General features: G+C 34.4%; 1 protein-coding gene across 1 annotated transcript in view; it reads right to left on the minus strand.

Annotated features, from left to right (window-relative positions):
• Nucleotides 1-2,827: 2,827 nt before the first annotated feature.
• LOC127962501 (synaptotagmin-7) overlaps nucleotides 2,828-14,779 on the minus strand; it is a 116,761-nt gene continuing 104,809 nt past the window's right edge. The window contains exons 6-12 of the mRNA XM_052562088.1: nucleotides 11,828-11,945; nucleotides 9,272-9,539; nucleotides 8,597-8,766; nucleotides 7,226-7,340; nucleotides 6,657-6,856; nucleotides 5,558-5,680; nucleotides 2,828-5,428 (exon numbers count right to left, since the gene is read on the minus strand). Coding sequence (XP_052418048.1) covers nucleotides 5,576-5,680; nucleotides 6,657-6,856; nucleotides 7,226-7,340; nucleotides 8,597-8,766; nucleotides 9,272-9,539; nucleotides 11,828-11,945 — 976 coding nt within the window. The 3' untranslated portion in view covers nucleotides 2,828-5,428; nucleotides 5,558-5,575. The remainder of the gene's footprint in view (nucleotides 5,429-5,557; nucleotides 5,681-6,656; nucleotides 6,857-7,225; nucleotides 7,341-8,596; nucleotides 8,767-9,271; nucleotides 9,540-11,827; nucleotides 11,946-14,779) is intronic.

The following is a 14,779-nucleotide window of genomic DNA, read 5'->3' on the forward strand; positions in this document are numbered from 1 at the left end:
CCGCGGAACGTTTCTCATTGGATGAGTTTCGGTGGACCGATTATACTGGAGCACCAACTAGCGTTCGCATATCACCGCATAGAAGCTCGATTATCACCTCAACGCAAAACATATAGCAGCTTGCGTGGACTTTACACTTTATGTTGAACTATGTATTATTTTGTTGGTGCAACAGTTTATGTTGAACTCTTTATTGTTTTGGCCAAGGTTATTGAGAGTTGGACTTAGTGTGTTATGGCCTCTGAAGCAACAGAGAGATGTTTTCTAATAGTCAGGGTTTCCAATGTTCTGAATGTAATTGATAGTATTGTGTTTTACTTAAAAAACACTTTACAGAAGGTTCCAGCACCTATAAGCTACCTGAATTTCTGAAATGTACTATTTCTAAATTGTTTCTAAATATGCTATTGCTACACTTAATGGCAAAAATGCACTGGTCTGCTAGACTTGGTTGAACAAAAATAAACAATATTTTGTTGCTTAAGCTTATGTATTCAGTCATTATTCAATGTTATACTATAAATCCATGTGAAAAAAAATTACTTCTCACTGTTCTCAGGTCAAATATTTATATGCGATTAAAATGCGATTAATTTCAATTAATTAATTACAAAGCCTCTAATTAATTAGATTAATTTTTTTACTCGAATCCCGGCCCTAATATATATATATATATATATATATATATATATATATATATATATATATATATATATATATATATATATATATATATATATATATATATATATATATATATATATATATATGTATTTTTCATAAAAACAATTGACTTTTCATTTTTATTTATTTACTTATTAATATATATATATATATATATATATATTTTTTTTTTTACTTGTAGGTTCTAAATCGTCCTTTTAAAGGTGGAACTACTCTTCTGCTTGGATGAACATCTGGTTATTACATTTTTTTGTAATTTTACATTTATCATCAGCACCTTGGTATTTTCATTGAACAGCTGGACATTATGCCACAAATGCTGTAAACAGACATTAACTTGTATGTGATCCAGAACATTCTTTAAACGAAAAGTTACATGAGGCTGAATTTGAACCAATAAGATTGCGCTGTGGTTGGAGCTACTCAACAGAAAACAATACAGGTGCCAAAAATTCAGACACGTAACAGAAAACGTTTATCATTTGATGCTTTATCGAGTCACAAACGTAACCATGAATTCAAGCGACAGTCCTGCTTACATGAACGAATCCACGCTCACTTTCATCCATCTTCTGTTTTCACTTTAGCTACTTCTTTGAACCCAATTTCATCGACTGAGAAACACAGTATACAAAGTTTTTCTGAAGTGCTTGAATATTATTTTTTAGGTCTTGCTCTCACATTGTCTTTGAGGACGCGTCTGTCACAGGGTGTTAGTCGGGGGGAGGACAGGCTGCGAGAAACATCTGGCAGTGATATTCACGTCTAACGTCGGCTCTGACACTGAGAGCACAGGCATATGGAGGGGAGAAAGGTGATGGATGTTTCACTTCCTGAAGCACTGCGTGTGTGTTTGTATGAACCGATGTCCTAACCCTGAAGTTTACCCTTACATGAAATATTGCTTGTCTACAGTACATTGCCTTATGTTTTCAAGTAAGATGTTGTCTGTCATAATAAGTATATTATAGTGTAATATTCCTAATTTAACTGTTGACATGATAACAATTTGAATTCTTCCCTTTCTATATATCTGCCTTTTCTCTGTTACGTAAGTAGCACATTAGGAGGCGACAGAAATCGCAAGCAATTGCAGCATACAAAATGTTATTCGAAAAGCAAAATGTGAGAGTATTGCTATTATATCCTGCAGACCTGCCATTTATAACTCATATTGTCCCAACCCCAGCACCAGGCTAATGCTGCCTTCAAGTCATGCCGGAATGATCGTGTTTACCAGATGAGACCGTATGAACAGCATCGCAATGTCGCAATTAGCGTAATTATTTTCATTGAGCACAGACTTTGCGAGTTGAGGGCATGTTGATTCAAGAATTCTGCCAGAAGCTAATTGCTATCATAATAAGCTCTAATTATGAATGTTGATGGTACAATTCAGTTTGTACACATTTTGTGTACTGTTCATGAAGAATAACCAAAAAAGTTTATTATAAAATAATACTAATTTAACCGTTTTATAAGCTGACAGGTTTGTGCAACTTAATTACATTCCCCACAATTCTCTAATGCGGGAACATTAGAAAAAATGTTTGGAAGCTGAACATCTCTGACCTAAAATTTGTTCTTAAAAACCCCTGAGACTTTAGGAGAAAACATTTAAATAATCTGTAACTGAAATATATATATTCAAATGGTCACGGTTTTGAGATATAGGATGGTCACATGATGGACAGCTAAACAAATACCTATCTCTCTCTCTATATATATATATATATTTTTTTAATTTGTATATAATTTAATTTGACATTTAATGAATTATTAGCTTTTCATTAACTTCCTAACTCTATTTTGTGAAACCCTGCTCTAAAGCATTAATATACAGTTTCTTGTGCAATAATAATAAAAAAATTGTGTATATTGCAATAATTGTGAAAAAATGTTCTTTTTGTTGTTGCAATATTCATATTAGATTATTTTGTTTTTTTTAATGTAATACATTTTATGATTCATAAAAATTAATAAAACGTACCCTCTATATGTATAGATATATAGTATATACATATGCAGTATACAATACAATAGTGGTGTGCATATTAAAAATGAATTATATATACTGTTACACAAAATTAATTAAATGAATATTAGATTAATTTTCTGATGTGGATCTTATTTATTTTGCAAATGTTAGTAATTTCCATAATTTTACCATAAAAAATGTATCCTCCTCAAGCTTGTATTCTTTTAAAGCCATTTTCTTGCTGTTTTCATTCAAGAATTTAATGTAGTACCCCAAATTTCAATAAAAAAATGTGTTGATGTGTGGAAACCTAGGTATTTGTATTTTAATGTTTTGCAAAAACTATTTTAATTCAACTAAAATCATGCTGTATTTCTCAAACTTTGCAGGAAGGCTCGAAGGCAGCATGAGCACAATAAAGAATCAATCGAGTGACCGCAGTAATCCAAATCCTCATCACACACATACAAATACAGACACATATAAACACACACACTAAGCCGAAGACGCACAAACAATCACATGACTTGCGTTATAGTTTCCTGCTTCTGCTCTTTTTCTTTAGATTAACTTCTAAATTGCACATCTTGTTTGGGAGGGACACTAAGAACGTCTTCAGCCCTTTTGAAAATGAAAAGAAATGAAGTGCATTTTGGCAGCGTTTAACTCACATTGGCAGTGTCATTGCATACTGGTTAAGTGGTTGATGCAATCCTCTGCAAGATGTGTACGTTACATGAGGAATGTTAGTTTAGATAAAAGGATTTCTGTGGTTCTGCTTCTATCTGCTGACACACAGGCTTCAAACACTCACTCCTATCTTGTCCATCACGCTTCGCTTTGAAAGAAGAATCAGTATAGTACTCTACGCAAGTACACAAAATGCTTTGGCCAAAGCACTGCAAGCACGACGTTCTGATATATATACTTATGCTGGGGTCTGTAGCAGTAATAAACATCAGATGTTTGCATCAATAAACCGCAAGTGAATCAGGAAACTGACCATAGTGCCTCTTGTTGTAACATTAAGAATTCAGCGTGTTTTTGCATTGTGTTACTGAGTAACTGTTTACACTTGGTGTTAAGATGCGTTTTAGTTGACCTAATCACAATTGGATGATGCTAAACAGTATTGTAAATGGAATCTACAATATTTCGAGCTTTTCCACTTTCAATAACAACTAGATGAGCTTCAACTTCTCTTCATAGACAGTGAAAATGCAAAGCGACGAAACACAATCACAGCCAATTAAAAACCATTAGATATTTTGGGTTCAGTATACCGTGAGTTAAAGTCTACTGACATCATCTTTCATTTTTATTATTATTCTAAAAATATAGTAAATATATTATATTTTAAATAACATTAATATGAAAAATAATAATAAATCACACGGTTTCAAGACAAACATTTGTGGAATGGAATAATGAGGCAAAAACATCTTTCAGTTTTGATTATTACAATAAAAATAAATATAATAAAATGACATGCATTTTGTGATTTAATAAATATTTAAATTTAACTTTAATCAAATTTCAAATTAGTAGAAAAAACATTTAATAGGATTGCTTTCATCATGACTTTCATAGATTTGATTAATATTTTGAGTCCATTTTTATTTGTATATTTTTTGTTTTCATTTTAGTTTAGTAATTTTGGTGTGTTTTTGTCATTTTTAGTCTATATACATATCTGGTTAAAATTAATCTTGTTAACTAGTAAGTAGTTGAAGTAAAAAGGTATATATATATACGTACATACACATACATACAATTTTATTTCAATTAATGTTTATTTTATTTCAAGACTGTTCTTATGGTTTTAGTTTTAATTCAGTTTTAGTTAACTATAATAACGCTGGTGTATAGTCGAATGCAATCAATGCAAATTTTGCAATGCCTAAACACATAGATTACGATCAAAATCTGTTACCATTTACATTGTCATTCGCAGCACTTCGGCGAAACTAATGTAGCAAGTTACAAAATAAAAAGGGTTATCATAGATATCAAGTTATCATAAGAAATACATTTAAATGCAGGAGTAAACTATAATGCATCTTGACTGACCACTTGTGATTACATCATTGACAAGCATCTTAATACCAGGTGGAAACAAGGCCTGAAGCATTCAATAAGCAACACATTTAAATCAAGCTAACATGGCTAGAAATGTTTGCAGTTATGTACTTGCGTAGATTCTCAGTTTTTTGTCCCTATTTGTTGAAATGTTCTAAAATGGTTCAAATGTATTTCCCCAACACACTTGAACTGATCCAGTCAATTAAAGTGAGTTTTTTTTTTAAACAAGACCTCTTTTTTCCGTCACATAACAGCACCTACAGTACATACAGACAACGAAGAGTTCCAGCGAATTTCTACACTGTTCCGAGAAAAACATCAAGAGGTGACGACGTCCAACACACAACAAGTTCATCCCTCCTTCAACTAAGTATTGCACTGTGGTTGCGATCCTTCTGGATCTTTCCGTATGGTCAGAGGGACGGCGGCGAGGGAGGTGAGACACAAACATGGCAATAGAAGGGTCTGTTCGGGAGATTGTTTTCAGCCGTTTCAAGTTCAGCGATGCTAGAAGTCACCCTGTTCAGCTGACCAGAGAACAGTTGAGTTGTCAAACTTTTTTCTCAAGGAAGACGAGTCTGTTTACATCTCTCGGTTTCTCCCCCAGGCTTCTTGGCAGTGCTTAGCCTCTTTTTGGTGGGAAAAATAAAAGCAGTGAATAAAGGAAGGGTCTCCATAAACAAACTGCAGGAAAAAAATTGAGAAGGGAGGAAGAGAGAGAGAGGGAGTAAGAGAAAGAAAGATAGTTGGATGGCTTTTGGTACCCGTGTTTAAACTTGTGCATATCAACAGGGTTTTGAAGGTGTAGTTTACTTTTGGTGGGCGGGTCCTTCAAGCTTTGAGAGCGTGCCATTGGGCAACGGCAGTGCGCGGATGACTCATCATGTCCTTCCAATGCTTTACCTCTGCTGGGCCACTCTTCCATGAGAGATAGATCTAGAAATATGGCATGAAAAGATAGAAGGTGGAAGAAACAAGAACAGGAAAAAATAAGGATTGTGCTTCCACTGTGGTAATTTACCAATAAAGCCACAAACCTATAAATAAAATAAAAAGTTAATAACCATTTTGCACACTATAAATTATTCTAATTTTTATTAATTGTAAGTAAAACTAAGATTACTGGAGTATGTTTTACAAGAAAATAATATTTAGGTCTTTAAATTTTTTTTCTTTGTAATCAATTGTGAAATTACCAATCAATTTCTGAGTGAAAAGTGTTTTTTTTCCTTTCTAATATAGGTAAAATTTTGTCTTTTAGATCAACTTCATTGCATTTAGTAAATTCAAGTCATTTCCATGATTTAGAATATATATATATATATATATATATATATATATATATATTACAAATATACCAGTATTTACTACATATATTTAATAAACAGCATTATTTACCAAGATATAGATATATAAGTATACTGTAAATGTATATACTGTTGGTAAGTTTGAAAATATAAGTTTGATTCAAAAGTTTGTGATCAGTAACATTTAAAGGAGTTTCTTATGCTCATGAAGGTTGTATTTATCTGATGAAAAATGCAGTGATATTGTGAAATTTAAAACAATTAAACATTTCTATTGTAAAATTTAATAATGTAATTAATTCCTGTGATGCGCAGCTGAATTTTCAGCATCAGTCTTCAGTGTCACGTGATCCTTCAGAAATCATTCTAACATGCTGATTCATTATCAATGTTAAAAACAGGCATAATATTTTTTGGAACCTATGATAAAAAATTTTTTATGGATTATTTAATGATTCTTTACAAATGTAACATATCCTTGCAAAATAAAAATATTAATTTCTTTCAAAAAAGATAACACTCCAAATATTTGAACACTAGATTATATTGTTCCAAAATTCCATTTCTTATATTCCAATAATTCTATTTAGTTTGTGACATCACACCTTGCCTATGACATCATTGCGGCTCAGTCTGTCCTTATCCATGACTGTGATGATGATGGTGGTCTCTCTGAGGACGTGAGTGGGGACATCAAAGGGGAAGGACTCATTAAACACGGGGTTCAAACACCTCTTCATCACCACCGTCTTCTTCTTCTCCACTCGTTTATCTTTGTTCATCAGCCACACTTTGACGTAGGGGTCTGAAACGCACACAAACAGGGAATAATCCACAGCGATTCAGGTCCGGGGAATCAGAATTCCTGCAATAAATTCTAAATTACATTGAAGATGATTACTGCACAGATGGCACCTTGACAAGGACATTTCCACAGAAATCCCATAAGCACACAGTGCACGGAATTTAACTTTATCACATTTGCATTTATTCACTTCAAAACAGATGCTTTGTGAAGTAACTTAGAGAATATTTAAGGTTAACACATATACATTGTGTCCTGTGGGAATCGAACCCATGATGGTGTGATGTTCTACACGATTATCTACAGGAATATAACTATAACATGAAGTTGAATGATTAATTTGTGAGTTTTATGGAGGTATGCTGATACCAGATGTTCCCCCGATGTCCATGGCTTTGAGATTGCGTGCCTTGATGATGCTCACAGTGATGGTGTTGGCAGTGGGATTGTAACACAGAGACACGAGCAGGTCTCCTCGACTCCCCTGAAGATAAGAACACAGTAAGATCAGTACTGAACCGGTTCATTTGTTTAAACCTCAGTCACGCAAGCTTGTCAATCACGCAAGCAGATTTTTTTCTGTGAGAAATAATGGGGCAAACGCATATTATTACAAAAACATATTTCAACTAGTCAGTGGTTGATGCTGATATTTTGTTAAAACATATTTATATTATTATTTTATTTTAATTTTTTAATATATTTTATTCAGCTTTACATTGTTATGTACACTACATGGTGTTCTCGCAACTTTTTATTTACATGCATTCAATAAATATTAATATAATTGCATGTAATTGCATGCATATAGATAGATAGATAGATAGATAGATAGATAGATAGATATCAATAAATATATATTATATACACATACAATTTAGACACAAATAAGACACAAAACAGCTCAAATATTTTTTTTATATTTTTTGTTTATACAAATTATTTTTCTTCATTTTTATATTTTCTTGTTTACACTAAAATGAGTAAATAATATTATATTCAGAAGTAATATTTATTATGTACGTGAATATATAATAAAAATAAATATTATAAATATTATAAATAAATATATTTTATATTCAACCAGTTAATGATAGCAAATACAACGCACAATAACATTTTTTAAAGGTCAGCCAATTAATGTATCTGTGTCATAATACTGTATATGTGAAGCATATATTGATTGTTACTAAAACTGTCTGCTACACAATTCTTCCATTCCTTCCACAATGATCACAAATGCAGTTCTAATCACCTCATATTAACCGTGGCTTCATGTAATATTTATACTTTTAACAATTCATTTGTCACACCACAGGATCATTTCAATGAACTATCAAGTTTCAGTCCAAACCCTACAGCTTCAAACGCTAAGCACAGAACAGGTGATGAGTGTGCCATGGGAGATCTTTAGTATGCCTCATGCCAGAAAACCTACCTGAAGAACCTCAAAAACTCTTTATGCTAACGACACACTTGTGCATCCCTTGTTCTTGTGTAAAAGGGCTAAAACATTTGACAGCATCATTACTCGAGGCTCTGCACGTCGTACTCTACCCACTGCACAATTAAAGTTGTATTGTTCCTGTCCCAAGCCAACCACTTTCAGTCACTTCATCTCTTTGGATGCTTTTCTTTGACTATTATTGGCGTCTGTTGCTCCTGCTTTGGCTCCTTCCTCTCTTCAACTTTCGTAATGACAGAAATGGTAATTTAGTAGAAACACACAGATCCACTCACACTGCCATCGCTGCAGGGTTTCAGCTCCTTCCAGAAGGTCTGCACGTGGGCCAGATCGATCTTGTTCAGGGGGATGGACACCTCCCCTATAGGGTCATTCCTGCTAAAGCGGTCATAATCTAGCACTTGCAGGTAGAGCGTGCGCTGGACCACCTTCTCAAACGGGAACCCTGGGAGAGAGAGATGAGAGGAGGATCATTTTAACTCACTCAGCTCAACTCATAAAGCTCAATATTGGGTACCAAAATACTTTGGACCGGCCCCCTTTATTGACCGATTGATGCACACTGCATACAAAATTGCATACTTTTGTTTCCACTGGGAAACGTTTCCTGTTTAGAAGGTGCTGGGTTGATATGAGCACTTGTGACGAATAACTAATTTACAATTGATGATTTAATTTACATTTGTTACACAATATATATGATGTAATACAATATTATGATTTCACAATATTACTGTTTGTACTGTATTTTTTTGTCAAATAAATCCCTTTATAAAAGACTTATTAAAAAAATATTAACATTTTTCCTTTCAAAGTGAGTTAAATCATATTACACGTACATGATTTAATGAGTCAGATGTCCGGCTACATTTGGGGAACCACCTTTGAACTGCAAAAGTCCAATAGACTCCAAACATATAATAATAGCTGAGATATCAAAACATAGTGACCTTCAAACAGGAAGGTCTCGTTCCAGTGAGGGTTGAGGTTCTTTCTTTTGACCTTGGTCTCAAGTTTGTGCTTCTTGTCTGGCAGAAGGTAGAGTTTGACAAATGGATCTGAAGTGCCGGAGAAATCTTTCGCAGGTAGATCCTGACCCTTCAGGATTTTCACTGTCAGTGTGGAGTCCTGAAAGTTGTATCCCACGCTGAACTGGATGCGTCCCAGCTTCTCGCACACGGGTCCTTCGTGTTCCTCTTCCTCAGAGCCTGGGGACAACTTACAAACCAAAGTGGACAGGATTGTCATTAAAAAGCTTAATCACTCCTCATTTAATAATTATTAACAAAAGGTTAAATATATAATATTCAACTTAAATGTGTTGATATTAAATACCAGCTACTGCTAAATAATACAATTAATAAACATAAACATCCACAAATTTATATCGCATCTTCATCTTTACTGGTTGTACGGGAAAAACAACAACAAAACAAAACAAAAAACAGTATTCTCATTGTTAATCAAAACTAAAACTTTTAAAATAGTTTCCATTAAGTTGAAAGAAAACAAAAAATAAAAATACAAATATTCAATAAAAACTTTTTGTTAAATATTAAAGTAGCCTTGGCAACTGAATGAAATAAATTAGGTTTGACTTAAGAAGCTAATTTAAAATATTAATAAATGCAAGTATTTTAAAAATAATACTGAAATATCACTGATTCTGATACATGAACAGTGGACTGTTATGAACTAATTCTTGTGTCAAAAGTTATTATTTTAAAACCAAAAACCCTAATAAAAAATTATTGCCATATTTGAGATCAACTATAAAAAAACCAAGGTAAATAAAACATCAAAGACTGAAATCTAAAGTTCTAAGATTACTAAAACTGAAATAAAAGCCAAACAGAAACATAAAAATGAATAAAACAGAAGCATATGACAAAACCACTTAAACAACTAAAAATAAAACTGAAAATACAAAAGTAAAAGTTATTCAAAAAATTTATAAATACTAGTATTCAAAAGAGAACAAAATAACACTGAATCTGATTCAAGAACAGATGATTCTGATGTACCGATGCTTTTAGTGAATTGATCAAAAGCACTCAAGTTATCAGTTTAAATACCAAAATATAAAAAAGTAAAACAAGATTTTTTTTTTTATTGTTTTCTCATGAGAATATCCTCAAATTATCTTAACAACATGCTCTACTGTAATCAAATGAGTCAAGTCTCGTGCTTCTCAATATTGTTATGTGAGTAACTACTGTTTTGAATCAGGCAAACTAATGGAACAGACTCCCCTGCTGCCTAAACATGACTAACAAAACACAGCATTTGTCAAATATGAGACAAACAAGTTGCCAGGATGCTCTCTAACAAGTTGTGAAAAGCTGTTGCGTTCACATTAGTACGCGTTGAAGGGCGAAAAGTTGGGAACCGGTTGGTGGTCTTTACAAACACCTTAGTGATCCATCACTTAAAGTGGTCTGACAAGCAGCAGCATATCGAATTAATGAACTCCCATCCGTGTCAGGACCTTGGCTAAAAGTTGGGCTTAATTTGACATGCCATGCCCTGATGCCTGGATCCCCCTCAGTGGGACTCAGAGCTGCGAGAGACTGGTGCTTACAAGAGCTTCTGGCACCCTCTTAAAGAGGAAGCACCATCATTAGCCCTCATCACATCTCTTTAAAAACGCCTTACAACCCACATACTGACATGCAGATCCTGTGAAGGCCGTTGTCCACGTCCCAGCAGCACACTGTACCAGTTCTAATTATGGGGTTTCTCTGGAGGTAAGTTCCCTTTGACACATCTCTGTGTGAGTGACTGAATGCATTAAGGGAGAGCACCAATTACACATGATGCATCCCTGTGTTTAAAGGGTTCCCATCAAAACTAGGGCCACGTCAGAGAAGCAAAACAAGAGAAAACTATGGAAGCTCATTGCCATCACAAAAAAACTAAAAAAAAAAACTATTTCTCACAATCCTGAGATGTTTAACTCGCAAATTGTGAGATATAAAGTTGCAAAAAAGTTGGAAAATAAGAGATAAAGTCATTTTTTTTTTTATGTAATCACAAAAAGTCAAAGTTCTGAGATAGAAATTCAGAGAAAAAAGTAAAAGAATTGCAAAATGTAAGCTCAGAATATGTAGAAAAACATGTAAACTTATAACTTGCAATTATGACATGAACTGGCAATTGAGCAAAAAAGTCTGACATGCGAGATGTACAGTAAACTAGCAATTCTGAAATGAAAAGTCAGAATTATTAGAAAAAACATGCAACTGTGAGAAAAAAAAGTTGTCAAAATTGTGAAAGAAAGAAAAGTCTGAATTTCAAAATGTAAACTTGCAATCATGATTTTATGACCCAGAGATACAAATTCAGAACTCAGAGAAATAGTAAAAAAAAAATCCATAACACAGAATTAGGAGAATTACATGATATAATCTGGCAATTGTGATAAAGATCTTTGAAAATACTTTTTTAAAAATAGTTTTACTCATGAGCTTCAATAGAGAATATACACAAGCAAAAGTTCATGTTACCATCAGCATATCACTGGTGACGGAGTTGGCCAGGTCTGAGACGGAGGAGTTAGCGTCTGTCCGGCGGCTGCTCTCGTCTGGGGTCTGACCTTTAGGGCTGCTGCCGGGTTTATTAGATCTGGCAAAGAACCACAAGAGTTAAACCGTCACTTTTCATATAGCATTAAACACTGCAAGACCTCGATTGCCTGCAGCGCTAGTGTTTGTTTGAGACTGGGTTTTGGATAGCATTGCCTTGTTAGAACCTGCTGACTGATGCTGTAAAAACATCTTTTTGACCGTCATTTAATCGTAGCAGTGCGTTCTAACAAAATAAAAAGCAACATACATTACCATTCAAAAGTTGAAATAGGAGCATTTTTTTTTCATTTTTGAAAGTCTCGTATGCTCACCAAAGCTGCATTTATTTGATTCAAAAGACAGTAAAAACAGCAATATTGTGAATTAAAGCAATATTTTACAATTAATAATCACTTTTGAAAATGTAATTTATTCCTGTGATACTTCACTGTCACGTGATCCTCCAGAAATCATTATAATATGTTAATTTTATATAAAACATATAATGCTAATTAATTTCAATGATGAAAACAGTTATGCTGCTTAATATTTTTGTGGAAACTGTGGTACAGTACGTACTGTAGGTAGTAGACAGCAAGGCAGTTTATTTTGGAACAGAGCCTTAGTGAAGTCACACTGAGCTACAGTCTGACCTTTGTCCTCACTGGAAAGCTAAAAAAATAGTGCCATAGTTGTAATACAAGAACATTACAGTTCTGTGGAGATTTGGAATAAATAATAAATGCAGGAGAAAGAACATGACAGGGTGAATGCGACAATGTTCTGCCTGGGATTGAAGTGTATGAAGAAAGGACACAACAGAAATGCTGCTGTGAGACAAACATTACGTCCAGTATTTACTCAGTTCAGAACTGCAAACAGATAAAAGGATGGAAAACCTGTGAGATGAAACGGTGGTTTTCATATTCTTTTTTGTATTGAAGAATGTTTGGATCAAAAGAAAGCCAAAGCACAAACACGATTATCATCACAGCTAAAGGGTCCAACAAATGAATTTTGAAGTGAAATCAGCAACAGAAGAATTGGAGTCTGAAAAACAGAGAGATGTCATGGCCAAGGGCATAGTTTTGGTTTGAAACTATGGGGGCTTGAAGTGTGAACTCTTTTAGTAGAGTCACGGGTCATGCTCACTCATATTGTTTTTTTATTGGCTTGCTTATATATTTATTTTTGTGAAATAGTCTTTTGTGCTATTATCTATGCAAAGTTGATGCAATAAAGTAACATCATAGCAAACAATTACTTAGTTACATAGGGTGTATGTATGTGTGTGTGTATATATATATATATATATATATATATATATATATATATATATATATATATATATATATATATATATATATATACACACACACACACACACACACACACACACACACACACACACACACACACACACACACACACACACACACACACACACACACACACACACACACACACACACACACACACACACACACACACACACACACACACACACACACACACACACACACACATACACGGGGGAATATAACGGGGGAAGTCGTGGCCTAATGGTTAGAGGGTTGGACTCCCAATCGAAGGGTTGTGAGTTCTAGTCTCGGGCCGGACGGAATTGTGGGTGCATGAACAGCTCTCTCTCCACCTTCAATACCACGACTTAGGTGCCCTTGAGCAAGGCATCGAACCCCCAACTGCTCCCCGGGCGCCGCAGCATAAATGGCTGCCCACTGCTCCGGGTGTGTGCTCACAGTGTGTGTGTGTGTGTGTGTGTGCATTTCGGATGGGTTAAACGCAGAGCACAAATTCTGAGTATGGGTCACCATACTTGGCTGAATGTCACTTCACTTCACTATATATATATATACAGTGCCACTTGAAAGTTTGTGAACCCTTTACAATTTTCTATATTTCAGCATAATTATGAGCCAAAACATAATAAGACTTTCGCACAGGTCCTGAAAGTAGACGAGGGAACCCAATCAAACAAGTGTGAAAATTTATTCACTTTTTTTTTAGATTATGACAGGCCAAACAATGTTTACATGGAAAAAAAATCCCATTGGTTACAACAAATATCAAGAATATAGATTGCTCCTTATAATATGCTCTTTGATGGATTGTATTATGGACTTGAAATCATGTTACTATGAATGGAACCAAGAGGCTGGCAAGGCTTTACTTATTTTAGTTTGTTTTCTTTGCAGCACATTTGGTTTAGACATTAGCTACTTAAAAACTTGAAGAGTCTGACCGTCTGACTAGTCAGTGCCTTCCTGTTTGCTTTATTGTATCATATATACAAAAAATAGCCCTTTATCACTGAGCAAATGCAAAGGTGGCACAGTGTAGATTAACTGTACAAAAAATGAAGGCTACAGTCACTGTTTTCCTTTTTTTGAGTCTCTCTGGACTGAGCTTTAGTCTGTATAGAAAACACTTCCTTGTGAAAGAAAGTTTGACCTTGGGAGATACGCAGAAATACTGCAGAAAGCACCATTATGACCTGTCCATTATCAATGAAGAAGAGGCACAACAGATTTCCACTAATCCAGAAAACAATTGTGGATATTTTTGGATTGGACTGCACATGATTTGTAAAAACCTATGGAGCTGGTCTGGAGGCGAGGATCAAAACATTGACTATTGGGTCAATGGGGAACCAAGCGGTCTCGCTGAAAAGTGTGGCTGTTTTAACAGATATACTGCTAAACTGTACAATGCTATGTGCATGTATTATTTGCCATTCTACTGTATGGAGCTCTTTGAGCCCATTCTGGTGCATCAGAATAAAACATGGGATGAATCTCTGAACTAATGCAGGCAGAACTACACTGACTTGGTGAGCTTAAGTTCTCAAATATATATGGAAGAGATGATAAA

This window comes from Carassius gibelio, chromosome B7, assembly GCF_023724105.1.
Source record: "Carassius gibelio isolate Cgi1373 ecotype wild population from Czech Republic chromosome B7, carGib1.2-hapl.c, whole genome shotgun sequence".
Classification (NCBI taxonomy): domain Eukaryota; kingdom Metazoa; phylum Chordata; class Actinopteri; order Cypriniformes; family Cyprinidae; genus Carassius; species Carassius gibelio.